General features: G+C 36.7%; 2 protein-coding genes across 4 annotated transcripts in view; one reads left to right on the top strand and one right to left on the bottom strand.

Moving 5' to 3' along the window:
* The window catches only part of LOC145662343 (uncharacterized), a 42,755-nt gene that overhangs the window by 6,003 nt on the left and 10,010 nt on the right, over positions 1-26,742 (top strand). For all 3 annotated transcript variants that reach the window (XM_081727848.1, XM_081727846.1, XM_081727847.1), the window contains exons 2-6: positions 11,397-11,552; positions 16,453-16,589; positions 18,866-18,919; positions 19,812-19,958; positions 22,149-22,291. In XM_081727848.1, coding sequence (XP_081583974.1) covers positions 11,444-11,552; positions 16,453-16,589; positions 18,866-18,919; positions 19,812-19,958; positions 22,149-22,291 — 590 coding nt within the window. In that variant the 5' untranslated portion in view covers positions 11,397-11,443. The remainder of the gene's footprint in view (positions 1-11,396; positions 11,553-16,452; positions 16,590-18,865; positions 18,920-19,811; positions 19,959-22,148; positions 22,292-26,742) is intronic.
* Positions 823-7,120, bottom strand: LOC145662344 (uncharacterized). The gene is made up of 2 exons (XM_081727849.1): positions 5,043-7,120; positions 823-987 (listed from the first exon to the last, which is right to left on the bottom strand). Exon 1 carries the CDS (start codon positions 5,515-5,517, stop codon positions 5,044-5,046), a length of 474 nt encoding a protein of 157 aa, XP_081583975.1. The 5' UTR covers positions 5,518-7,120; the 3' UTR covers positions 823-987; position 5,043.

Here is a 26,742-nt window from a genome sequence, read left to right on the forward strand (position 1 = left end):
AAAAAAAACTCCGGTGCATAAGCACGAACCAGCTTGTGCTAGGTAGCCATTAAAAACCATGACTGCTATCTAACCGGGTCAGAGCAGGAGTGCAGCAGGGGACCCCGAACAGCAGTGAAGGGATGTGTCCGTAGGGAGAAGGCACGTTAGCGATGGTGTGTTACACGTAAATGAGGATAGTGGAAAAACATTTCATACGACATAAAACATAAGCTTCGTGTGTCTCATAGTTCTGCAGAGCAAATTTTCCATCTCGAACTTGCCTTTTTATACAACCCGAAAATCAAATACGAGACTTCTGTGGATTTCACAAGTTTACGCCCCTATACCATGGGATGCTACCCAGAATTTTGTCTCACTACATTTGTCACATGCAACTCCCCTTTTATTGGTTTTCACTCTACATTTATGTATTTCCTTCCATTATAGCAGCATATATCCTAAATTAGTTAATAACACAGTAGGTTTAAAACACTATCAGATTATGCTCTACTGCCTCCTCCTTACCGCATATCGCATCAATCCACGAACACATACAATCCATAATTTAACTTACGTTTTCTCCTTTATTAATCACCCTACAGCGATTAGCGTTCTAACGTTTGTCATTCTCATGATCACATTTCGTCTGATTCTGTACTTTTCTCCGTAAATTTTGTATTTCCGGGCAGTTAATTCGTCGATAGTGCACCACAGTGTATCGCGTCTTCGGGGCTCGATGCTATCCTATGTTAGGGGGCATAAATTTGTAAAATCTACGAAGGAAATATGTGAACTGATTCCATAATAGGTTTGTATAAATACTCAAAATACACTGCTCCACAAAACTTAAGCAACTCGAAGAAAGTGGCAGAAAATAAAACGACACGATCACTGCACCAAGTATAATGAACAAACAGACGGTCCAGATGCACAATGCAACACAAGTGAAGATGAACAATACAGTTAGGATGTACAGGGTGACCAAAAAGTTCAGCACTACGATACCTCCAAAGGCGCAAATCTGTCTTCAACATTGGGGGGGACGGGTAAGATGGTCCCGTATATATATATATATATATAAGCGATGTTCAAAATATTTATGAAGTTGAAAAACAATGCTGAGAAGGATCAGGGGAGCAGAATTGTCTTCAGTGACGAATTTAGGAGGCTATCGGGCTCATTCTCCCCTCGAAATAATTTGTTAGTTTTACGCATTCCACGTACAACAATAATCCTTCTTACCATTTCTAAGAATGTCATTGACTTTCCATTTTCTTATGCTTTTTGTTTAGAAATAATACTGTATTTGTCAAATTTCATTCCATGTAAGAACCGCGTCCTTAATTGTTCTTTCTGTCATCCTTTCTATTTTTCTGTTTCTTTTTCTTGACGTTACTACTTTCATTTCGCCTATCATACTTTATCGACCGTTGTCAGTTGTGATTCAAGTTGGCCGTCATCAGTAACACCAAAACTAAGAGGAGTTGATAAGCGAAACTAGTGTTCCACACCAACATGCGCGGATATCAACATGACAGGACTTTAGTTATTATAACAAAGGAACAATTATATCGTTTAGTTATTTTTAAAAGAAGGAAATGTTTGAATTAAAGAAAATCAAAACGGGAGAATAATTAGCCCGGGAAATTAGGACGGCCAAGAGGATGCTTTCTTTTTCTTGTATGAATAGAATAAAGCGTTAGATTCACTTTTAAATTTTTGTGTCATATCATATAGGATTTATCGATCTGTAATTCTTGTCATTATAACTTCAATTTATGCATAAATTAAAATATATTTAATTCTCAAACTCAGGTGGGCAATTGCCCACTTCCTTCCTTGTATTGGGCATAGATCTCAAAAGAAAATCCTAAATACGCCATTGGTTGTCTTCAACATTGGAAGGTGGGCAGATTTGAGGCTTATTCTAGATAAGGGAGATGAAACTCATATTACGGTAGATGAATCTGATCAACTGTTGTAGAGTATATTATATATTAGGTGATGTAGATGAAGTAGTAGTACATATCGGTATTACAAATCACTGCCGTGAAAACATTCTGAAATCTGAATACATGCATATTTATAATTGGTATGTTTCTAATTAGGCATCCACAAAGATCCACGTTAAAATTGTTTTATAGTAATATAATAATATAAATGACGACTTCCCCAAAACTATGAAGAAAGAATATCAATTATGTGTGACGCAACAATACTCTTTGAGCAAAATGATTATAATCTCAATAACATTACAGGAATCGTTTCAGAAATCTGACGCATGTCATACTCTTTACTTAACAGATGTAACCTTAAGATTAGAGAGAAAAATATTCCAGCAATTGAATTCTTTTCTTTGCTTACGAAACATCCTCTCTCAAAAGAAAAATTGGGACACGCGGAAATAATACGTAGGAACAAACCATGGTTCGAACTAGCAGAGAAGAGAAAACAGGCAAAATTACGTTGGCTACAAAATCCGAATGAAGTAACTACACAAAATTTCGTAGACATCAGGCGAGGAACTTCCAAAACTTTTAGAACAAAAAAACGCGATATTTTGAAAGCTAAAATTTAGGAACTTGAAGATAGTAAAAATAAAAACATTCGGGACATGTATAAAGGGGTCAACGAATTTAAGAAAGGCTATCAACCTCGTTCTTATATATGAAAGAAAGCTGATGGAACAGTTCTCACTGATACAGATAGCATTTTAAATAGATGGAAAGATTTCTTTGACGATTTGCTTAACACGCAGCCAAAAACTAATGTGCGTGGAGAAAGAAAGATACACACGGCAGAATCATATATTCCAGAACCCAATCGAATAGAAGTAAAACTCGCTATAAAGAAATTAAAGAAACACAAATCTCGGGTGCAAACGAAATTCCGGCTGAGTTAATTTTAGCTGGAGGCAAAAAATTGTGGAACAAGATACACAAACTCATTCTCCTTATCTACAACAAGGAAGAATTGCCACAAGAGTGGGAAGAATCAATCATTGTTCCAATTCACAAGAAAGGCGACAAAACTGACTGTAATAATTATCGAGGCATCTCTCTTCTGTTAACATCCTATAAAATCCTTTCAAACATTCTATTAGCAAGAATGAGCCCATACGCAGATGAAATGTTTGGAGATTATCAGTGTGGATTTAGACGAAATCGATCAACTATCGACCAAATATTTACCATTCGCCAAATACTCGAAAATAAGCGGGAATACAGTAGTCCGGTACATCAACTATTTATTGATTTTAGAAAGGCTTATAACTCGGTTAGGAGAGAAACATTGTACAACGTTCTTACAGAATTTGGAATACCGAAAAAGCTAATTAGATTAATTAAGGCATGTTTAAATGAATCCCAAAGTAAAGTCCGGGTAGGAAAAGTTTTGGCCACGAGCTTTCACGTTAAGAATGGCCTGAAACAAGAAGATGCGTTGTCGTCATTATTATTCAACTTTGTCCTGGAATACGCTATAAGGAAGATGAAGGATAGCAACCAGGGCCTAGAGCTGAACGGTGTTCACCAGGTTATGCGTACGCTGATTATGTAAGTTTAGTAGGGGTTGATATGAGAAAAATAGAAAGAAATGCAGAGGTCTTATTAGACACGCTTGCATGGACATGAGTTTAGAATTTAATGCAGAGAAAACTAAATACATGGAAGTGCGTCGGGACCGTAATACGGCAAATTATGTATGTGTTAAAATATTAAATAATACTTTTGATAAAGTGGATACTTTCAAACATCTAGGATCAATATTAACAGACGAAAATCATATTCACGAAGAAATTAAATGTCGACTAAAAACAGGGAATTCGTGTTATTATTCAGTTCAAAACCTCTTGTCGTCGCGAATTCTGTCGAGGGATTTGAAGCTTAAAATGTATAAAACGATAATCATACGCTTACTGAGTACAGAGCATAGACTGAAAGTATTTGAGAACAAGATCCCGAGAGAAATATTCGGACCAAGAGGAACGGGAATGGGGAATGGTGGAAACTTCATAACGACGAACTACGTAAATTATATGGCTTACCAAACATTGTTAAGGTCATCAAGTCTAGGAGGCTTAGGTGGGCAGGACATGTAGCCAGGATGGAAGAAAGTAGGAACGCTTTCAAAGTGTTAGCGGTAAGACCAATCGGAAAACGACTATTAAGAAGACCTAGGCGCAGATGGGAAGACAATATTAAGATGAATCTCGCAGAGATAGGAATACAAAGTAGAAACTGGATCCAGTTGGCTAAGAATAGAAGTCAGTGGAGAGCTTTTGTGAACGCGGCATTGAACCTCCGAGTTCCATAGGCTATAGAGTTTGTTAGCTTACGAAGCATGAGTAGATGCGTAGGCTGATACTACAAATAGATTAAATGCGCATTTACTGAAAAGATGGGTTCTACTGACATTGGATAGTCTATATACTCTTCGTGTGCTAGGGCCTAGGGGAGAGGAGGAGATAAGATTTCATATGAGGTTACGTCACGCACAGTCGCACGCCTTCATTTTCATTATAAATGGAAAAGCCAAGAGAAACAAATTTCATCTAACTTTCCTTTGTGGCAGTCGGACACAACTCATCACAGTTATCTGCAAAATGCACTTTTCAAATCGGCACTTTTCAAATCGGATTATTGGGAGAGCCTCTAGTTCCAATGTTGGGGGGGGACATGTCTCCCCATTTCCCCGGAATTTGTGCCCGTACCTACAGCTGAGACAACTTTCCAGCATGAGGAGAGGGGCATATCCTCCTCTGGCATTTATTGCAATTTGTGCCCAAATAGCGGAAGTGGAATTAATACATATTGATGAGACTACTAAACTCACTACAGCACGAAGTTCAGTTTGAAATACTACAGAATACGATTCTTTTTTTAAAAAAATGGAAAAGCCCAGAGAAATCAATTTCATCTTACATTCCTTTGGGGCAGTCGGACACAAATCCGAAAAAGCGCTTTTTAAATCAGATTATTGGGGGGGGACAGTCCCCCCCAGGTCCAACATTGGGGGGGACATGTCCCCCTCGTCCCCCCGGGATTTGCGCCAGTGGATACCTCAACAGGTGAAGCTGGGTTGTGCGAGGGCATAGGCAGTCAATATGGCATGTAACCACCACGAACAGCTATACAGGCACGACATCTGGCCTCCATGCTGCAAATCAGAGTGTTGATCAAGTCTTGCGGCAGATGGCGCCACTCCTCGAGGAGAGCTGTTTGCAGGTCTGGGAGAGTGTGTGCTGGTGAACTGCGCTGCGCTATTCGCCGCCCAAGAGCATTCCACACATGCTCGATGGAGATTCAAGTCCGGCGAATATGCAGGCCATGCCATACGCGTAATGCCTTCGCTCTCCAGATACTCGGACACACGATGTGCACGATGTGGGTGGGCATTGTCATCCATCAACAGGAAGTCTGGGCCAAATGCTCCGCGGAAATTGCACACATGTGTATTGAGAATTTCATCCAGGTACCGTTGTGCTGTCAAAGTGCCATGTTGCACAATATGGAGGTCCGTTTTCCCGTCCAGCATAATTCCACCTCACACCATAATGGAACCACCGCCATAGGAGGGCCGTTTAACAATGCAGTTTGGATGATAGCGTGCTCCCGGCTCTCTCCACACTAAAGTCCGATCAGAATCTGACGACAGGCTGAATCTCGACTCATTGGAGAACATGACACGCGTCCACTGGTGTTCTCCCCATACAACATGTTCCTGACACCATGTGTAACGCGCACGTTTGTGCTCCAGTTTCATGGCACACACAGCGCAGGCCTTTTTGCATACAGTCCTGCTCTATTGAGTCGCCGACGAACAGTTTCACGACTCACGCGTTGTCCTGTAGCCTGAAACAACTCATTGGCCAGGTGAGAGCATGAAGCTTGACGGTTACGTTTGACAGAAATTGTGAGAAATCGGTCCTCGACGGCCGACGTCTTCTTCGGACGGCCTCCTCCATGACGTCTACTGACTTCACCTCCATTTTGAAAGCGATTGCACAGCCTCGACACAACATTTTGTTCACGTTGAATTCCTGCGCCACTTCCACTTGCGATTGGTCGAATTCCACCGCCCAATTGTTTGCCCGCGGTCAAAGTCACTCAAATGTCGTCTACCAGCCATTGCAAGGTGTGTACCCTACAAAAGAACCACTAACACAATGCTTGGAGCCTTGGACACTACTGGGCTGTGGTGTATGGCTCATGACATAAGTTGTTCACCGCGCTTGCAACGATGCTGCTTACGCGATGGAGTGGATGCTCGACTTGTCTGTGTGTCTCTGGGTATGTGCATGCCACTAACCAGTGTTGAATGGGCCCCACACGTCACTTATACCACGTTCTCTCGGGTTGCTTAAGTTTTGTGGAGCAGTGTATATTGGGATCCTACCCCTCATACTGCCCTGTCGCGACAAAACGCTGTAACTTTGGCGGAGCAGTTTTGAGAAAAAGAGCCGTAAAGTCGCTACAGACCGGCTAATTTCCTACTTACATCGAAATTCTCTTTGGTATATTTTCAAAAGTATTTGACTCAGCTCAATGCTGGGCCTGGTGAACATAAATATCGGTGGCGGGAAATTCAATAATGCTTATAGCAACAAAACAATGTAACTCAAGTTACAGCGTTTTGTCGCGACACGGCACATATGTATAATAAACTAGAAGTATGAAATGCAAAATGCGATCATTACAGCATATTACTTCATAAGGAAGACATAAATAATGCATGGAAGTGACACATGCTTGGAAGTGTCACAAGCAAGGCAAGTGTTTTTATGTCATGTGTTTTCCCACTATCGTTAATGCGTATACTTACCATCGCTGACGCGTCGTCTCATTACAGACACTGCCGCACGGGCCACTCTGCTCCGCTCTTGGCCTGTCTGGATTGGTAGCATTCGTGCTTTTTAGTTACCACATAGCACAAATTGGCTTGTTTTAATGTTCGTCCGTCTTCTATCCAGTGTAGTATGTATGACAGGCTATATTCTCCCTCACAGTTTTAAGGTAAAGAAAAAAGACTATAATTCCATTATAACATGGTTTTCGTTATTTCTGAATGTGACAGGGTTTGCAACACTAAACAGTTGGAATTTATTACTTTTGCGAGGTGATACAGTATAGGTGCATACCGGTACACAGTGAGAAATAAAGAAAGCAGGAAATTAACAAATATTTGCGAAGTACAGTTATAACAGGAAATGAAAGAAGAGTAATTGTGAGTAAGGTATATTATCTAAGTAATAGGAAAATAACGTTTAAAACATTTTTATGTTTCTCCGACCACAGGGCTCCATTAACGGAACCTTAGTCCTGTTTCCGTTTGTATTAAGTACAGACAATGCCGAGAAGATCCCGACATCGATCATTTAAGGCTGCAATTAAGGGAACGAACTGGAGAATCGTTGATTTTTTTTTAAGAACTCTGCATAAATTCTTTAAGTATATTCCAACGCCGAGTACAGCTATAAAGGCTCAGAAAATTTTCCAGTGAAGTTCTGCTCTTTGTTGACTTGAAAATAGAAGTTTTGCTCATCGAATCATTGACATTCATCCCTATCTTCTGTTGTATATTCAAAGTGTTAGGAAGAATAAGAAAGTTTCCATCTCTTCGAACTGTCAGGAATGTTGGAAGAAGATAAATTGCTTATTCCTAAACTTCGTTTCTTAAAGCACATGCTTCAGAAAGAGAACCTTTCCTTAGTGAATTTCAGATTGACGCTCCTCTCAGTCTCTATTTCTTTATAATACTTTATCGGATGTGTATTGAAAATTTAGTTGTGCCCAAAGTGTGACTATCAATGCTCCGTCCAGAAACCTAAACCAAAAATGTGATTACGTAATGTAATCCCCTTATTCTTAATATGTGCTTTTACTTGAATCTCAGCTTCTTACATCAGTAGTATTCCATAAACTTTTTAACTTACATACATCACAATCTTTAAACTTATTATAATACATTTGAAATCTTCCTCATATCTTGTCATATCAATGTATCTATTTGTTTGCACATGCTATAAACTGTCTCCAACTAACGTAAGAATCTGTGCTACTTTTGAAAGCACTTTGTGCCATGTTCATATATCTCAACATTGTGGTTCAAAAGTTTGTTAAACCAGAAGCTTTTAGTTCGAAATTATGTATATGAATTGATGGAGAAAATGAAGAAAATGTTCTTTCTGTGAGCAATGTTGACATTGTTTTTGCTACGCATATTGCGTTTAAGAAATGCCAAGCAATAACGGATTTGGACTCTTTGTATTTTCGTGAAGATTGCAGATTTTATTTTATTTTATTTATTTATTTATGTATTTATTTAATACAGAAATTTGCCCTTAAATTTTTGGAGAAGTTACGTTTAAATTTTAAATTGACTCGAGCTCTTTATGTGTTTGGTGCAGTCTGATGTAGGAGTGAGTCGCATGAAGTCTTCTTTTAGCTGAGCTAGTTGAAAGTAATTCGTTAGATAGCAAAGGGAGATAGAGTTGTAAAGCAGTTAAAAGAGTTAACCGTATGCTCAAATCCAATTATAAAATTATTATGAGCTAGTATTCTACTCGTAGAACTGGACAGTGTTTCGATGACTTTTGGTTGTTATATAATTAGATATTTCAGAGTACAGTGATGTAAGAGGTGTTAAAATGATCTTACTTTACGTCATGAAAATTCAAATTTAGGAAGTGAATTTCCAGTAAGTGCGCAACGTGTAGCAGATTACTTAAAAAAATAAATAAATAAATAAATAAAAATTGCAAACGTGTGTACGATACGATAGCTTCTAAAAACTTGAGAAACTCTCTACAAAGAAATCCATGATGCATTATGCACGTAGTACTCGTACGAGAGAGGAAGAGGCAAAGAAACACATAGAAGCTGAAGATCATACAAAACAAGCTTGAAGGTAAGAAGTCTAAAATAATGGAAGAAATACCCAATATTGATGTGAAAATAGAGCACTTATAGAAGTGAAATGAATTACATAATACTATTGATTCTTTTTTTCTAAAAGTATTTCGTTAATATAGAACAGCCAGTTTTATATACATGCATCCACCTCTTTTTTAAGTGAGTGTCTCACTGACTTTTTTCTTTCATGTGTAATAAAACTTTCATCATGTGACTAGCGTTACAGATTAAAGTTTTTAAGGGAAGATTAAAATTACATAGGCGCAGAGAGGATGCTTTAATTAGCAAATATTTTTTCACTTCCCCTCAGTGGGTCTGCGTGGCTCAGTGGTAGAGCTTTGATCTCTGTGCATTGGGCCTTTGGTTCGATCCCAGCTCGCACTAAGTGAACTTTGTCGTGGACAAACACTGTGTGCATGGATTTTCTCGGGGTTCTCCCACTTTTTTCATTCCACTATTTTCTTCATCTCTCATCAGCACCGTCTCCTTTAGCCTAGCCGGCTGAACTGTGGAATGTAAAACTTAAAGATTTCATTTCATTTCATATCCTACAGGTCAGTTATAGAGGTTCAGGAAAAAAAAAAAAAAAAAGAAAGATTAAAGAATCATTCTTTAATCATAAATATAAACCGGCTTAAAATCTGGATTTTGGCAACATTGATAAAATCTGGCTTCCTACCTTTGATGTGTATTTTGGATCTTCTGGCAACAGTAACGTATCATAGACACCGTGCTTCTTCCAACTCAGCACTTTCTTTCATCCATTTTTATCCTTGTTACCTTAACCACTAAAGACGGAACTAGCTTATTGTTCCGATACGTTTGGAAAATATTTAACTTTTCCATGGAAGGATATGTTGGTAAGTAACCTTTTTTAAAAAAAAAAATAAGGGAAGATGTTTAATTTCTTGTTTTGTACAGGAATTTTGTTAGGGAAGTGTTCTCTAATTTCATAATAAAATATATTTGTTTTGATTCATTGTTTTAGTTGAATAGGGAAAAAGTATGTTACTTATATATCATCGTTGCTATATTTTCTTGGTTTTGTTTTCTCATGAACATTGGAAAGGATGTGTGGTTAATTACATATCAGGAAAGAATTCAAAAAATGTTGTGGAAACCTGGGAAAAATGGAATTGTGTCCCGTAAATTTCGTCGCCATCGTGGTGATAATCCCTTACGAGGGGTTTCGCCCATACAACCCGAGTGCTTGTCATATAACTCGTGGCTTACTATGATTGTTGACACAGGCTATGGGAGGTGCTGCTTGAGTTCGTTCGTGATTTACACCGCAGTCGCACGTTGGTTCTCACTGACAGTCCTCATTAATGCACAGCGGGACCTGTCATTGTGAACTTCATTCCGAACACTGTTTCTCTTCGCCGATGTGGTTTTGTTGTGATTTTTGTTGGCTATCATAATCTTGGACATTGTCCCTCGCGACACTCAAAACATTTTCTTAGATAACAACTCCATCCATTTCACTTTTTTGGAAATGAGAGATGTCGTTTATACCATAGACGTCTGAGTTCATTGTATATTGCCGCTCTACTGCTCCTCACGTAGTACGGAGTGTGTCCTGCTGAACCAACAACAATCTAGACATCTGATCTGTTTCCAACTGTAGATGTTGCAATAAAATAAGTATCTATATACAGGGTGTCCAAGGAGGAAGGGGCAATACTTTCGAAAATGATAGTATGGGTGATTTTAAGCAAAAAACGTTCATATGAACATGGGTCTTAATCTCAACGGTTTGAGAACTACAGGTTGTGAAATATTTTTGACTTTATATTGCATATTACTGACCCTATAATTATTCTACAAAGGTAAGACATAGCGGATTTGAAAGATGATGAAATGTCCTTTCAAACGGTATGCAATATGTAGTAGTAGTGTCTTTGGAAGAAAAGTTATTGAGGCATATTTGGAAATCAGTGTTACCATCCAATTTCTTTAAATAACCTTACCTTTCCCAAATTTCCCTCAATAGCTTTCCTTCCAAAGATACCACTGCCACATGTTTCATACCATTCAAAAAGCCATTCCATCACCTTTCATATAAACCATGTCTCACCTCTGTAGAGTAAATACAGGGTGAGCAATAAGCAACATAAAATCAGAAATGGCTCACAAATTGTAGCTGTTAAACCGTTGAGATTAGGATCTATGTTCATATAAACTTTTTTGCTTAGAACCACCCATACTAACATTTCCCAAAATATTGTCCCTTCCTTCTGGGACACCCAATATACTATATATATCAATCTACAGTGATATATCAGTATCATTAGCCTCTCCCTTTGAATTTTTATTTGTTAAGGGTATATTAATTCATGTTAAGGGTAACTTAAGGTTTTAAATAATTTTAAGATTATGTTCTTCCAGAATTAAATGTATCAGGGTACGGTACGTTAAATTTAATAGGTACGCTATATTTAATATCTCCCTTGAAACAAGTAAGATAATTGTAATTAAATGTTTCGTATCTTTTTCTTCTAGAGATAGATTGACATTACTGATAAACACAAAATAGTGTTTCATCAAAAATGGCTGAAAAAGTGGCTGCTGAAGAAGAAGCGGCAGCTTTGAAGAAGAAGCAATACAGAAATAAACAACATTTTGTTAAGAAATGGTTGTCCGTTCCTGAGTTTAAAGGTAAAGCTAATTATAATCCTTAGTTTAAACTGAACGCATTTTTTTTTTACTTCGTTTTTAAATGCTCTTGTTGCTATGTTTCATCAAAAGTATAGTAGAAGGTAATGCTTCAATTCGATTAATATTTCGTAAGGTCATCTCGATCATAGCTGCATTGTTAAGATACATGAACTCGGTGTGGGTGACTTGAGTTCGATCGTGTTCGAATCCCAAGTTAAGCTTTGGGTCTATATGTTATATAGGCTCGATGATAAAAAGAAATATGAACTCTAAATCAATAGTTAACCAATATTTCGCATGGACGTCTGTGCTTCATCAAGTAAAACAACCACAAGGATATACCACAACCACAATATAAGGATAACAACCACAACATAGAAAGAATTTGTATAAACAAGATTAACTATTTCATAGTTGCACATTTTAATCATAACTACTGGATCGAGAATCGAATCTTGACCTATGGTTCAAAAATTAGATGGAAGCTGTTAAAAGTTAACTGTGGCTTGTTCAAAGTGGACTGTTTTATTCAAAAAGTGAAAACGTGAAACAGGGCTGGAAGTCGAATCATGGCCTCTGGGTTATCATGGCATAAAAACAAGCCCAACATTTGTATTCTTGCACTTGATTCTCAGCCATTCAGAACACATGGAAAATACTGCCGGTCCAGTTGTACTTTTATGTTCACTAAAAGGATAATATAACTGTAATATAGAGGGTGTTTCAAAAAAGAATGACCTGATTTTAAAAGTCCATGTATTTGGTCTAGGAATTAATTCGTGCGGTTGGTACGCACACATTGAAGCTGTAGTACAAACACAAAATACATAAATACCTTAAGAAAAATATTGTCCATCGCTAGCCACCACTTTCGCCCATCTGTCAGGCAATGTACGGATTCCGTGGCGAAAGAAGTCCTCATCCTTGGAAGCGATCCAGTCAGAGACCCATGTTTCGATATCTTCTGAAGAAGTAAACCGCTGTCCAATCAAATCGTTGTTCATGCAATCGAACAAGTAGTAGTCCGAAGGAGCAACGTCTGGTGAATACGGCGGGTGGGGTAAAACTTCCCATCCGACATTTTCTAAATAGGTTTTGACCGGTTTTGCGACATGTGGGCGAGCGTTATCATGTTGAACAATAAGTTTATCATGTCTGTTCTCCCATTCTGGTCGTGTTCTGGCCAGAGCTTGCTTCAAACGCATTAATTGTCGTCGATAACGTTCTCCATTCATAGTTTCACCCGGTTGCAGCAGCTCATAGTACACCACACGTTTCATATCCCACCATATGCACAGCATAACCTTTGCACAGTGAATATCTCGTTTTGGTTGTGATGGACCTGGTTCACCTGGTTTCACCCAGGCCTTTTTTCGTTTAGGGTTCTCGTAATGGATCCACTTCTCATCACCCGTAATAATTCGATGCAGAAACCCCTTTCTGCTCTGTCGTTGAAGCAGCAATTCGCAAATGGTTTTTCGTCTTTCAACGTCTCTGTCTTTCAATTCATGTGGAACCCAATGTGACATCTTTTGAATCATTCCCATGGCTTTCAAGCGTTTGGAGACTGTTGTTTGATCAACGCCTAATGCTGCTGCAAGTTGTTCCTGCGTTTGACACGAATCCTGCTCGAGCAATGCTGTCAATTCTTCGTCTTGAAATTTTTTTGGCTGTCCAGCTCGCTCTTGGTCTGCCAAGCCGAAATCACCACTTCTAAACCGTGCAAACCACTTCTGACACGTTCGCTCAGCTAGAGCATGGTCACCATACACTTCCACCAAAATACGATGACTTTCAGTCGCACTTTTCTGCATGTTAAAGTAATGCAGCAGGACACCCCGCAAAAACACTTTATCAGGCACAAATTGCGCCATGTTCACTTAACTACAAACTGGTGTTGTTGACGCTTTAATCCACTGCCCTATACTACGAACGATACGCGATGACAGGGGTTTGCAACACATGTGTGGATACACGGAACTGTGGGACGCTCCGTTCGTTGCGCCACCTCTTGTCCACCCGCACGAATTAATTCCTAGACCAAATACTACAAAAATTGGGTAAATTGCAAAATATTCACAATATCTTCAAGTTTTAGCTATGCTATTGCAAATGCTCTATATGTCCACCGATAGCAGCACAAACAACATCTAGATGAAAGCTAAATTCCACAATTTCATCAGAAGTGCGAGGCCCACGTGGACTCTTACCTTGCACAAGGATCCTTTATGTTCAAATTGAAGATACTAACGACGAATGTTTTTGGGTGCAGACGGATCAATGCCAAAACGCCGACGAAAAGCACGCTAGACCGAAATCACTGACTCAGTCTTTGCAAACTGCAGCACATAAAACGCCTTCTGTTGAGCGGACGCCATCTTACTTCTGACTGACTGCAAACTGAGAAGACATATTGAGCGACATCTAACGGCGATTTTGTGAAGCTCTAGGCCACGCCAATTCAAAGAACACTTTATTTCCTTGTCGGCACGTCCCATATTCCGTAATTATTACCGTCCAAAATCAGGTCATTCTTTTTGAAACACGGCGTCCGCTCAACAGTGTATTATTGAATGGTTGTGGCAATAGAGAGTTCCTTTGTGTGTGTATAGATAGCCTATCTGCCTTCAGCACGAAGTTCATGCAGATCGGATCCTGCGTTAAGTCTCTGCTGAAAAAGGAGATTAAAGGCCAAATCAATCAATCAGTCATTATTGAATTAGATGTTATATTAGGAAATGGAGGAGACAACCTTCTTCCCCTATTGGTGGAAATGCAGTCCAAGTAAAATAATGAGGTGTGATAAGAATTTTTATTGAATTCTCCGCGTGGGAAACTGAGCACTGAAGTCAAAAGTGAGAATATGACTGGTCAAGGAACCAGAATGTATAGTAATTAGTTCGTCGGCGCAGTAAGCTGGAATTCCTGGTGCAAATTTCCTATCTAATACCGCATTTTCACTCTTCAATTTTAAGTTTGAACTCATGGAGGGTATTTTGTATATTTTTCCTTTTTTGTATTCCTGAAGAAATAATATCCATTATTTCGATATTTTATCGGGTATCCATTATCAAGGATCGTAAAGGCTTAAATATATTCAGCACCAGGATCTTCAAATGGTTAAAACTTCGACTTCTGTGGAAAACTTCAATAATAATAATAATAATAATAATAATAATAATAATAATAATAATAATAATAATAATAATAATAATAATAATAATAATAATAATAATAATAATAATAATAACGTATTTTAAGAGCTCACTCTGTTTGTGAGGGCTACCCTGTGCAGGCGTTCCTCCTTGTCTTGGAATCAAGCTTCGTGTAAGTGCTCTTAACATCAACATATTTTTACCTATTACATTTCGTTTTTTTTATGTATTTATTTTAAGGGGGAACGCATACACAGGTACTATTAAAATACGTGTACTATTAAAATACGTTACTCATATTTTAGTGTACTAAAATAGTGTACTAAAACAGTGTACTATTAAAATACGTTACTAGGTTAAAATATTTTTCATTTTTATTAGTGTTATTATTTTCAGATATCCATTAAATTTCAAACTTTCAGCATGTGAAAATGTTGGTGCAGATTATGTTTTTAAGTCTCTACGGTCCTTATCCGAAATATAGGATATTATTTCCTGAGTAATAATTGTAATAATAAAAGGTTGAACCAATTTTATTTGGTAATTGCATTTCATTTTGTCTATAAGTCCAAATGGTATTAGTTTTGTCCTTCACTTCCTTATGGCCACTGTTCAGAAAGAAAATTTTAAAAAATCTAGATCAATTTTCTACACTAATATATCAAAACAGCAAAAGTTTCACATAAAGCTTACAAGAAACCAATGGAAACCAGGAATATTGTAAGTACTTGTATATATTCAGTATAAATCTACATACATCTTTCGAATGGAAACGAACTTTTAGGCAGGCATTTCTTTGTGCTTTGAAGAAAATGTAGGAGATGAAATGAATAAACGCTTTCTTGGAGCTATGAGGAAGAAGAGTTACTAATATAACTACTAATTACAAATTAAGAAAGTAATGGGAGAAATTGGAGAGGATTGAAGCTTACATACAATAAAACGTAAGTTTGTTATATTTACTTAGCTTTTAATAATAAATAATTCTAATTGAACGAAGACCTTTAAAGGCCTTTGTTTAATACCCTGTCAAACCTCAAACCGGGAAACAATATTGAACATTTGGTCTGTCATAATTTTCAAGTATAAAGTGAAGGATTAACTATTACTTAGGATACGTAAATCTAATATGAATGAAATAAAGTTTGTTTGATGTCTGTGTATCTGTGTGCAGCCTGGAAACCAGACGAGTGGCCCGAGAATTACTAAATTTTGGTCGCGTTTACCTTGGGCCAGGCCCCAAACCAAGACGAAATGTTTTGTTTCAAAATTCAAACCAGGTTGATCTCAGAGGGAGGTCGTTTACCGGGACCGACCTGGGGACCAGGCAAGTGGACCGAGATTTACCAAATTTTAGTCACGGATACCTTGGTCCAAGCCCCAGACCAAAACGAAGCGTTTTCTTAAAAATCGATCCAGAGGGGATGTCAGGGGGGCGAGACATGTAAAAGTAATCCAAAATTATCGATATTAGTGTCAAATCCATACTTTTTGCGGTCGCTGAGATGAATGGTGATACTCCCACAGGTGTTGACTTCCAAATACAGCCCCCGTGCAAAGAATGGTTATTTCAGCTAGTATTAAATAAAGTTAAGAAATTCTACCAACGCAATGAAGTAGTTGTTTCATTTTTTCAGGATTACTTACTTTTGACTTTACTGATTTTCTTCTAAAGTTTTTACACTTTTAAATAAACATAAACTATAAGACTAGTAGTATATTGAAACAAATGTTTTGTGTTACAGGATGGCTGTCGCCTGTTGCACGAGAACCTAATTCAGCATATTGTAAGTTATGTAAACGGATACTTGTTGCAGATAAACGATGTCTGATGCTGCATACAGCATCTCGGAAACATCAGAAAAATGCAGCTGTTGAAGAGGTAGGGTAGTGTCTAACATGTATATTACGTGTTGTATAATTTACTTTCTAAGTAAGTGATCATTAATAATTCTTAAAATAGTAATGTACTTCTACGGCCTTTTTCTGACTGATTTATTAGAATAGGCTTGATTAACGTGTGTGAGATGTGAAGTTTTAAAAGATATGATTAACTTATTACATTTATTTGTGTCCAAAATAGAAAATTCAAGTCTTCATTTCGCTACAGTTCATTTAGTTCTAATAAATATGCAGAAGTAGTGTTGATTTGTTTGTAAGATTATAGAAAATAATAATTTAAATGAGTGATGATACATTATACCTGAACACAGATAAAATTTGGCACGTTTTTGTCAAGAGAAACAACCACTAGCCTTGATACGTTATATATATGATAAATGAAGGAAATAATCTCTATTATACCATTTCCTCTACCGGCACCGATCATACAGCAAACTGTCACCGTCGGGTAGGGGCTGAGGGGGCAGCTTTATATATCCGTCATTCAATCACCCTTCATGTTCTTTGCCTCTCTCTCTCTCTCAGCTGCAAATATCACTGCAGGACTCGTGGGTGGTTGGTGGGATTATTGGACAAGATGATCAGGTGACGTCTTTGCCTAGAGATGCAGTGCACCATCCTTATCTGCTTGTACGTGAACATATTGTTTATATTTATATATATATATATATATATATATATATATATATATAAAATAAAACTTTAAAAAGCAAATAATTAAAAAAATAAAGAGTTAAATATACCCCGCACTATTTTTCGTGTTATTCTTTTTCGATTGGTTTTGTTAATTCTGGTATTCATTCGTTTATTTTAATTATTATTATTTATTTATTTTTATTCCGGGGCCATATGATTTTATCGACAGGAATGGCTATTGGATGCGTCCCATTCTCTTTACCTTGTCGGTCCCACGCTTATCCTTCGGCATCCGATCGGTTCGTGCCTAAAGTATTGCTAGAAGAATAACATTAGTTCTCTCTGCGAAATCTTCAGTGTGGTGTTACGGTAATCACACAGTTTTTTTTTTTTTTTTTTTTTTTTTTTCAGTTTATTATATTACAAATTTCACCACATAATAATAAATAAATGGTCTTGAAATCCTTTAGGGCTGGACTTCTTCGTAAGAAGTTCAAAATCCTAGAATAGGGTTTCTACTGGTCAGGGAAATAAGGGAAGTCAGGGAAATTTCGTAAATGAATGTGTAAGAAGTATCGTATCTTCAGAATAATTGATTGTCTAACGTTTGTGGGTAGATATTAATGATCATAGTATGGGACGTTGCTCAGATTTTTATGGAAGGTATGAGCAATTGAGTACTATTTATCTCAATAGAATAAATGTTCTCATATATAAATATTCACCGTTATTTATTGCTTATTTATGTGTCAACGTCATCCGATACCTGTCATGAAAGACAGGCAATTTCGTGCCAGAGGTCAAGGAAAGTCAGGGAGGGGTCAGGGAAATAGATTTCTTCAGATTAGTAGGAACCTTGTAGAGCCAATGCAGGAAACCTCTATTAATATAGATATGATGGAAAAGACAAGTATTATGGCTCCAGTGGTTCACAGCCTTGTAATTAAAGGAAAACAGTCAGCTCCAAGCAAGCACCAGTAGCGATTCTAACCATCCGAACGGGACCAAGAGCTTGTCCTCCTTTGTTATTAATGAAGTTATGTTATACGGCCGTATAAGAAAACAGAGAAATAGAACATTGTTGGTAAAATGGTGATAATCTCCTCCAGCGATCTAGCAGTTAAAATTTGAGCTAAATGGTACCAGTGAATGCGTATACTAGACACGCTGCGAATATAGCCTCATAGTTCATTCGCAATAAAAAATGTAAAGCAAAGGGGAGAGGTCTATGCCCATCGTCCCTGCTACTGATCATTAATTGCACGATGACATGTGCCCACCGCTCATCTGGAAAGTGTTAATTAATTGCTTTATAATTCCAAGATCGCTGGAATTCCAAAGCCTAGATTATCTTTGAATATCGCAACCTTAATATTTATTCAGAGAGAATGAACTAAAATCTTAAGTTATTTAATTGGTCTAGCGAACTTTTCTACAAAAATACATATGTATTGTTTTTAAAGAAATGAGAATTGAATCACCAACTTTATTTTATGTGTTTAGACATGTTTAGAGAAGTCTTTGTTTGGCGTAACTTTTTATTATTATTATTATAAAACATAAGGATGCACATTCATATTTCCATATGCTCCCTTTTGACATATTTTATTTATTTTTCAGATATTTGGCGTCGTGTACAATGAATCCGATGATGACCTCCTTGGATGTAATAAAGTAAGGGATTAAAAATGTGTTTATAGAATCTTGAAACTTTATTTGATTCTTTTTTTTTTTTTTTAATTGGCAGCCAAGTTTTTTAAATTGTGAAGTTATTATAAAAATTCTCAGTTCTTAAAAGGTACAGTAGAGGATAGAAGTTGTTTTTATAAATTATCAATATTTTTTCTCTGTTGGTCCAACGTTTTAAATATTTGTAGTACCTATTTTAGATAATAATGTTAGCTGTAATATGTAAAGAATGTTCCGAAAATGTTGGTAAAATTTGAAGAGTTAAGGATTAATTAACAAATTTTCGGATAGAATAGAAGAAGTTGAAATAGTGATTGATATGTATTACAATTAGAAATAATAATAATAATAATAATAATAATAATAATACACAGACATATTTGATACTTATTATTATTATTATTATTATTATTATTATTATTATTATTATTATTATTATTATTATTATTATTATTATTATTATTATTATTATTATTATTATTATTACAGCTGAGCATAAATGTTTACATTAATGTATAAAGTTAGCAGATTATATTCGGCAGTGTCAGGTGGTACAGATCAATTACCTTTACCTGGAATTCTAGATTTTCGAGACACACTGTATAACCTTTTTGTCCATATTTTGCGGATCATTGACTTCTATTAATGTTCTTTTTCCTTCCGTCGGAATATCTTGCCTGTATTAATCTGACTCGACATTGTGTGAAATATCTTTCCATAGAAAACAGCCAATGTTATTTTACGCGAAAGCTGTAGTTTTTCAGAAAATATTAACTTTTTATTTTCTTTTGTTTATTCTTGTTTCCTATATATTAAGTTTATATTTTCAGTAACACATTTCGTTTGAATGTTAACAATAGTTTTATTTTACGTGTAGGGCACGCAGACTATCGAGGATTCAGAATCCTCACGAAAGCAGTGGAAAAGTGGAGAAGGAGGTGATTCGGATTCTAATCACAGTGATGATGACAATGATTATATACCAGAGCAAGTAGAACAAGACGATGATAATTATCAAGAAAAGGTAAGTATCAAATATGTCTGTGTGTTATCCATCTTACGAGTTCTGCGTTGGTCTTGTAGGGTCACTGTAGTGAGTTTGTATGCTGTTATTATTTGAAGCAGTCGTACAGTATTGGTGATAATGCCTTTCGATAGCCTTAGTAGTGTGTATAACGTTACTAACATTCCTTATTGATTGCTTAAACCCATTTGAATTTATCTTAACATTTTTCCATTGTCTCGGTTTACTTTTATCAAATCTTTATTGTGGCATAACTCATTATTTGTGTCCATTAGCAGCTAAAACTTTGGAATAAATTACGCCTTCGTAGGGGCTATGGAAGTTGTTTTAGAATATGTAAAATCCATTTTACACTTGGGAAGCATACAACAACGTACCTAGTAAGACAAAGATTGGTATTATTTATCGTAGATTTGTTCTGGAATGAAATGTGGCGGTGCCCAGTTGAAGAGGCCTTGCTGAAACTAGTGTTCACTGATTCTATCACAAATAAAAAATGTTTTGAGTAAGATTTACGTATTTTTCCCATAGAATTTGAATCTTCAATAAAAAATATATATATTTTGAAGGTTTTCCCCCACCCTATTTTAATTTTATCACTCGTGAATTCCCCCTTTCAAACTAATAACTTGTTCATTACGATTTTCGCAAGTATGAGACTCAATTTCGATCGTATGCTTAGCCTTTCTTTTATTTTCATAACTTTTACCTATAGTACACATACTATTTCTGAAATCAACTTCAGTACTTGTATCACTTTATTGTTTTTTTCATTTGCTCATAGTCTTATCGTTCATTTCTTTTTCTATTGGGGGCCACGATGGCTCAGTGGTAGAATGCTTATCTGTGTTTCGATTTCTTGCTGGGTTATTTTGTATTGAGCAACATTGTGTTCATGGTTTTTCTCATGTACTCCCGTTTTCTCCCACATTCTCATTTCACCAATTTTTCCATCATCATTTACTTGCCTTGATCATCCGTCTCCCTTAGGCTAAAGGGGATAATTGTGGAACGTTAAATTGAAAAATATTTATTTTTTTCCTCCTCTATTGCCTTATGACGTACTCTCTCCTAATGCTAGGGCACATTGCCTTCACATGTACACTAAACAAAACTGTTTTTTCTTTCCTGTCTCCTACTTGCGCTAACATACTCGTGACCTTTTCTGTGTCTTTTTTTAACTCGTCTACTTTCTTGTGATTCTTTTATTTCTTCCACAGTCCTATTTACCTCTTTTTTTCTTAGTAAAACTTAATAAGAATGTAAGCAGATGAGCAAGTGTCCAAATTCAGAACAGGTGTGGAGATAATTAGGGAAGTATGTAACAAGCATCTAATTAAAGAAAAATATATGTTTTGTGCAGATAGATGTAAAAAAATGACGGGAAAGTTTGACTGACTCTGCAAAGAACACGTTCTCCTTTCAATTTCTGTTTATATTTAATTTTTTAGGGGGTGGGTCACGGTGGTTCAGAGGTAGAGCGCTTACCTCTAATGTGTAGGCTTCCTGATTCGATCCCCAGCCCCAGTAGTGATTTGTGGTGTACAACCTGGGACGTACGCAGGGTGTGGGTCCTAGGGGTTTGGACCTCCCCTCCCGAAATTTCGACTTTGTGTAAATTTAGGGGCAATTTTAAAAATTTTAATATAAAATATCCTCATATTGAGTTTGGACCCTCCGGAAATAAATTCTTGCGTGCGCTACTGTGCACAACATTGTGTTCGTGGGATTTTCTCGAGGTACTCCCATTTCTTCCCACATTATCATTTTACCAAATTTTCCGTCATCATGCACTTACCTTAATCATCTGTCTCCCTTAGCCTACAGAGCATAATCGGGACGTTAAACTGAAAGATTTCATTTTGATTCGTTATTCTCGGATTGATCTTTCATAACGTGTCTGATAAAGGCGACGTTACATTGCCGAAACTGCTACTCAGGTTATTAATTTTTTTAGTGGTTTGGTCAGTTTCATTTTGTTTTATTGATAGTGCTGATTATTTCCAAAGTTACGATGAACAATATACAGCATTCTTAGATCACGTTCAGAGTGTACCTCTAATTTCTCGGCCAATGTTTATACGAACCTTTTCCTTCCTTCACAGCCTGTATATTCATATTCATTATTGCAGTTATGTTTTACTTTTTGAGAATAAAAACTTAATTTAATCGTGTAACTAATCGTTGCAGGTGATAGAAGTAGTTCGTCCACCGCCACCGAGAGGTCCACTTGCGTGTAAAGTTACTGACATATCAAGAGGTTTGCCTGCTGCAGGACTTGGAGTTAGTCTGTACAAACTGCAAGATAGTAAATGGATTCTTCTCTGTGAAGGGTAAGCATATGATCAGCGTTTCAATTCGTTTTTACATTCATTGTATTTATTACTTGTGAAGTAAATTCTGTTCGTAAAAGCTATCTTGTTAAAATCTTGTGAATGAGTGAATTTTCTTTAATATCGGAAGTTATTAATCCAAGAATTCAGTAATAAAATACTAAGAAAGTAAATTTCACAGAAGTGATTTACTTTATTGTATGCATTTTACACATAATTGAGTAATAAATATTATAACTTATTAGCTTGGTGCATGATATTTATTCCTGACTGTAATTTCAGATTCCTAGTCTTGCTGCCATGGTGATATGTAATAGGAAATTATAATTTTTGTGAATTTTCTGTCTTTATTTTATTTTATTTATACATATTTCTTGTGTCTACTGGCGTCTATGACTTAAGCCTGTCACCTATGGGGGATAACGTCTTTCGGCGAGGACACTGTCATGGAAGGAAGCGGCCTAGGACATGCATCTTAGGTAGCATCAAGGAATTTGCCTGGTGTGAATGAGGAAAAACCTCACTCAGGATGGCTGACCTGAAAAAGCTGTTTGTTACAGAGCCTCTTTGACAGTGTACCCGGCCGGAATCGAACCCGTGACCGTTGGCACCTAAACCCGGAGCGTTAGGCCAACTTTACACTATGAGATAAATCCTAGGAAATATCTTAGGATTTATCTTAGAAAAATGTTACGACATATCTCTTAGGAAATCCTACCCTTTTATGCCATACATGTGAAGATTTTTTTCTGTCTGACCGAATGACGTTGCGAGATGTTGATCCATAGTACCTTGCGGTAAAAAAAATGGCGCCTACAGTTGAACAAGCAATTGGTAGTGTGGAAATAGTGTTAACAGCATTATTAATTATGAGAGCATACAAAACATACTTCATCAGTCCTTGCACTACTCTTCGTTTTGTCGAGTATTTTTGCTCTTTCACCCACATACGATCGCTGAAGATGATTGAATTTCTGTTTCACAAGTGCGCAAATAGCATCTTTGCTCCAGCTGATGCGGGGAGAAAACAAATTTCCTAGAATTTATCTCAGTGTATATCAGGCCTTAGCGGCTACGCTAACGCCGTGCCGTGCTCCAACTGCTGAGTGACTTTATCGAAATCCTGGTCACATGTAAAATGACTCTACTTAACCAGATGAGAGAGAAAAATAGATGCGAAAACGTTTGTCATTAGCTGTAGAGTAGAAATTTTAGTAATATCTCTTAAAGACATTAACAGAAGGTGCACATCACTTGTATAATATATTATATTTTCAGCAAACCCCCACATGTTTCTGCGGGCAGTAGTTTGTCTTTACATGTTTCAAATAGAATTCATCTGTGCTCGAAATCTGGCACATCATTCAAACGCCACGTATCAGCATCGTAGTGAATCACTCCCATCCTTTTTTCTTCCATTGTAGGTTAACCCTTAACAGTTCACTACCTTTGAAAATTATCAAAAAATTATGATATTTGCAATATATCGTCTATTTGGTTTGTATATCATTTGAAAGTAGTTTTCTAAATTTTCCCGCCAATAGTTTTCGAGAACTGAGTTGTGTCCAAATGGTTACTTTGCACAGTTTTCCGTAAAGTGATTTTTGAGTACTTATAGCCATATAGTAATAAAGAAAAGTAGTCTCATAAGAAAGGAGAAATAAATGAAACGTGGTAAGAGTTGTTTACTTTATAAGATTTAATATCTAAATCTGGAATATTAATTTATAAGAAAATGTAAGGTACTATCTATGAGTCCACATAGAAAAAATAATAATATTTATATTTCGCAGAAAATACAGATTGAATAAATATGATATTCAAATATATGCGTAGTTTTATAGAATATTCTTCTTTTTTATTTCATTTTTTATATTTTTAAATTGGAATATATCAACGAAGTGTAACAGTGACTTAGGGATCTAGAAAAAATATCAATTACCAAGTGACAAAATCATTCCTTATCGTGATGCATATACTTACAGATGGAACTGCATAAAGCAATTCTTTAGTGAGCTTGTTACTCCCGACTTACAAAAACGACATCTTCCCTTAGATGTGTGGGCTGGCAAGTGAGCAACAAACTCTTTCCTTGTATTATCACATGGTCACGTAGCAACAGGTCGACATATTTTCACTTGAGGTTCGCCCGAGCTTTCGAAAGATGTGTAGGCTTTCTGCATGATACTAGTGCAGATGCAGTATCAGCCCGAAACACTTTAAGATGTCTGGATGATTTCCCAAGTACGTTACACTCTCTTTTGTAAGGTAACCAGTTGTTTACAACAACTAAATTTAGCATGTACCCAAAAATTCTAAGGCACCATCGTTTTGATTTCATTGGTGTACGGCAGAGTTCTATGAACATGTTTGACTTGTCTAAACTTCTCATGTGTTTGCCTCAGAAGATAAGAAAAAATCTTATTTTCTGCCTCCTAAACGATTTTGTCTCATTGTTGGAAGAGTTGAGATTTTCATTACTTCCTTCAAATATTGCATTTCACACTTGTAAAAAGTTATCAATGTACATGACTAAAAACTCAGACTCCTCTATCTTGAATGAGGACGGTGAATATCCCATAATATTTCAGCAAGACGGAGCTCCACCTCACTATGCCTTGTTCATGCCAATGGCTCGATGGACCATTTCCGGGACATTGGAATGGGCGACGGAGACGGATAGAGTGGCCCAGATTTTACGCCACTAGAGCTCTTCCTCTGCTATCATCTGAGGAACCTTATTTATCAAGAACCCATCCATGATATCCACCATCTGACGCAGAGAATTTTGCAATGTTGTGAAACCTTTGACATGCTGTTGCGAATCCATGCGGATTGGCACAGGCGCTTTGCAGTTTGTCTTGCTCAAGGGGGATAGCACATAGAGCAAATAATGCTGTAATGCCAAATTTTCACACTTTGTGACAAAATAACTTCTGAACAAATAACGGTAAGTCAAGTAGTCTGTATCATTGTTTCCCTGAAATTGAGGTCGTATCAAATGATATCCCACAAATCCCCTTCCATTTTAAAAATCCAAAGTTGGATCCAAGATTACGGCTTCCAAGATGGCCGCCAGGGCAATCATGTCAAACAATATGGTCCATTACCCACCCGAAAAACATATACCATGAACCAAATGTGAATGCCAAGATGTTCCTGTTCTACAGGAACTGACTGATGCCTCACTCTGTACTATATCTCAGGTATATAATCTGGATCGGAATCACTGAAAGTAAGATCAGGTTCTGAATCCGAGGTTCCGAAATCCGATAGATTAGAAGAGAAAGAGATCACTACTGTTATCCTTATGCTTAGTTTCCTTCCATAGGATATATCAACGAAGGTAAGTTCTTCATCTATTTTTGACGAAACGCAGTCACCTGCAAAAATGTAAATAGCCTATCACAATATTTCTCCTTTGCATGTGACATGAGATTTCACAGTAAAAGTTATTTATACACACACATAGATTTACACACACACACACACACACATATATATATATATATTCCATACTGAGCCTCTGTATGAAATTTAAAATTTGACTAATAAACAGAGTACTATGTTTCTTTTTCACGTTAGATTTTCTATAAAAATATCAAATGATACATCAATATAAGCTAGTCCAATATATTGTATTTTTTCCTCTACAAAGTATACGTTTGATCCGTTACCGGACAATGTAACCAAATGGTTACGTAGTACATTTTTATCGTAAATAGTAATCAATTTGTGGCATTTTGCCGTTTTCATACTTGCACATTGTTGGGCAATGACTTACAAACAAGAACATATCGAGAAAAATAAAAACATAAACTGCTTACCTTCAGTATTTAATATTTTCTGTCTGCTTCCAGCACTGCTTGCAAAACAACAACATATCCACACACTACTTCCCGCATAAAATTCACCAGAGTTGTCACAAGGGGGCAATAACTTGCTCTCCCATCGCAGAAAGTATGTACACAAATAACTACAACGAACAATCCGGAAATACAACACTCTTCAACCCAATAGGCAAAATCAAAAAATGTGTAACCAAATGGTTACGAAAACTCGTTAAGGGTTAAACCTTAAAAAAGAAAGAAAAAAAACGCTGAACCACGTATTGTTGAATTATTTTAAATGAAAAGCCTAAATTCTAAATTTTATATCTCTGATTAAATGATTCCAATATTGGGCATTTTATTACAGTAATTACAACCCCCTTACCCATCCAGCTTTCCAAGTCGAATTTCCAAAAATCCTTTATATACTGTCCACATTTCAAGTTTAAATAGTTTGACCTAGATGTTGATCAATCAGTCAGAACTTCTTACATACATAACTCAGCTTTCTGATATATGTCTGGTGTTCTAGAAATGGCACCCACGGAATACACAACATTATTCTACAAGTCAAAACAAAGCGAAAAATATATATAATTGTATACTTTTCGGGTCCTCGGC

This window comes from Thermobia domestica, chromosome 10 (genome assembly GCF_964235325.1).
Source record: "Thermobia domestica chromosome 10, izTheDome1.hap1.1, whole genome shotgun sequence".
Lineage (NCBI taxonomy): Eukaryota > Metazoa > Arthropoda > Insecta > Zygentoma > Lepismatidae > Thermobia > Thermobia domestica.

Coding starts and splice junctions, on each gene's coding strand:
- LOC145662344 (XM_081727849.1), bottom strand. CDS start 5,517: ATGCTGGACGGGAAAACGGACCTCCATATTGTGCAACATGGCACTTTG.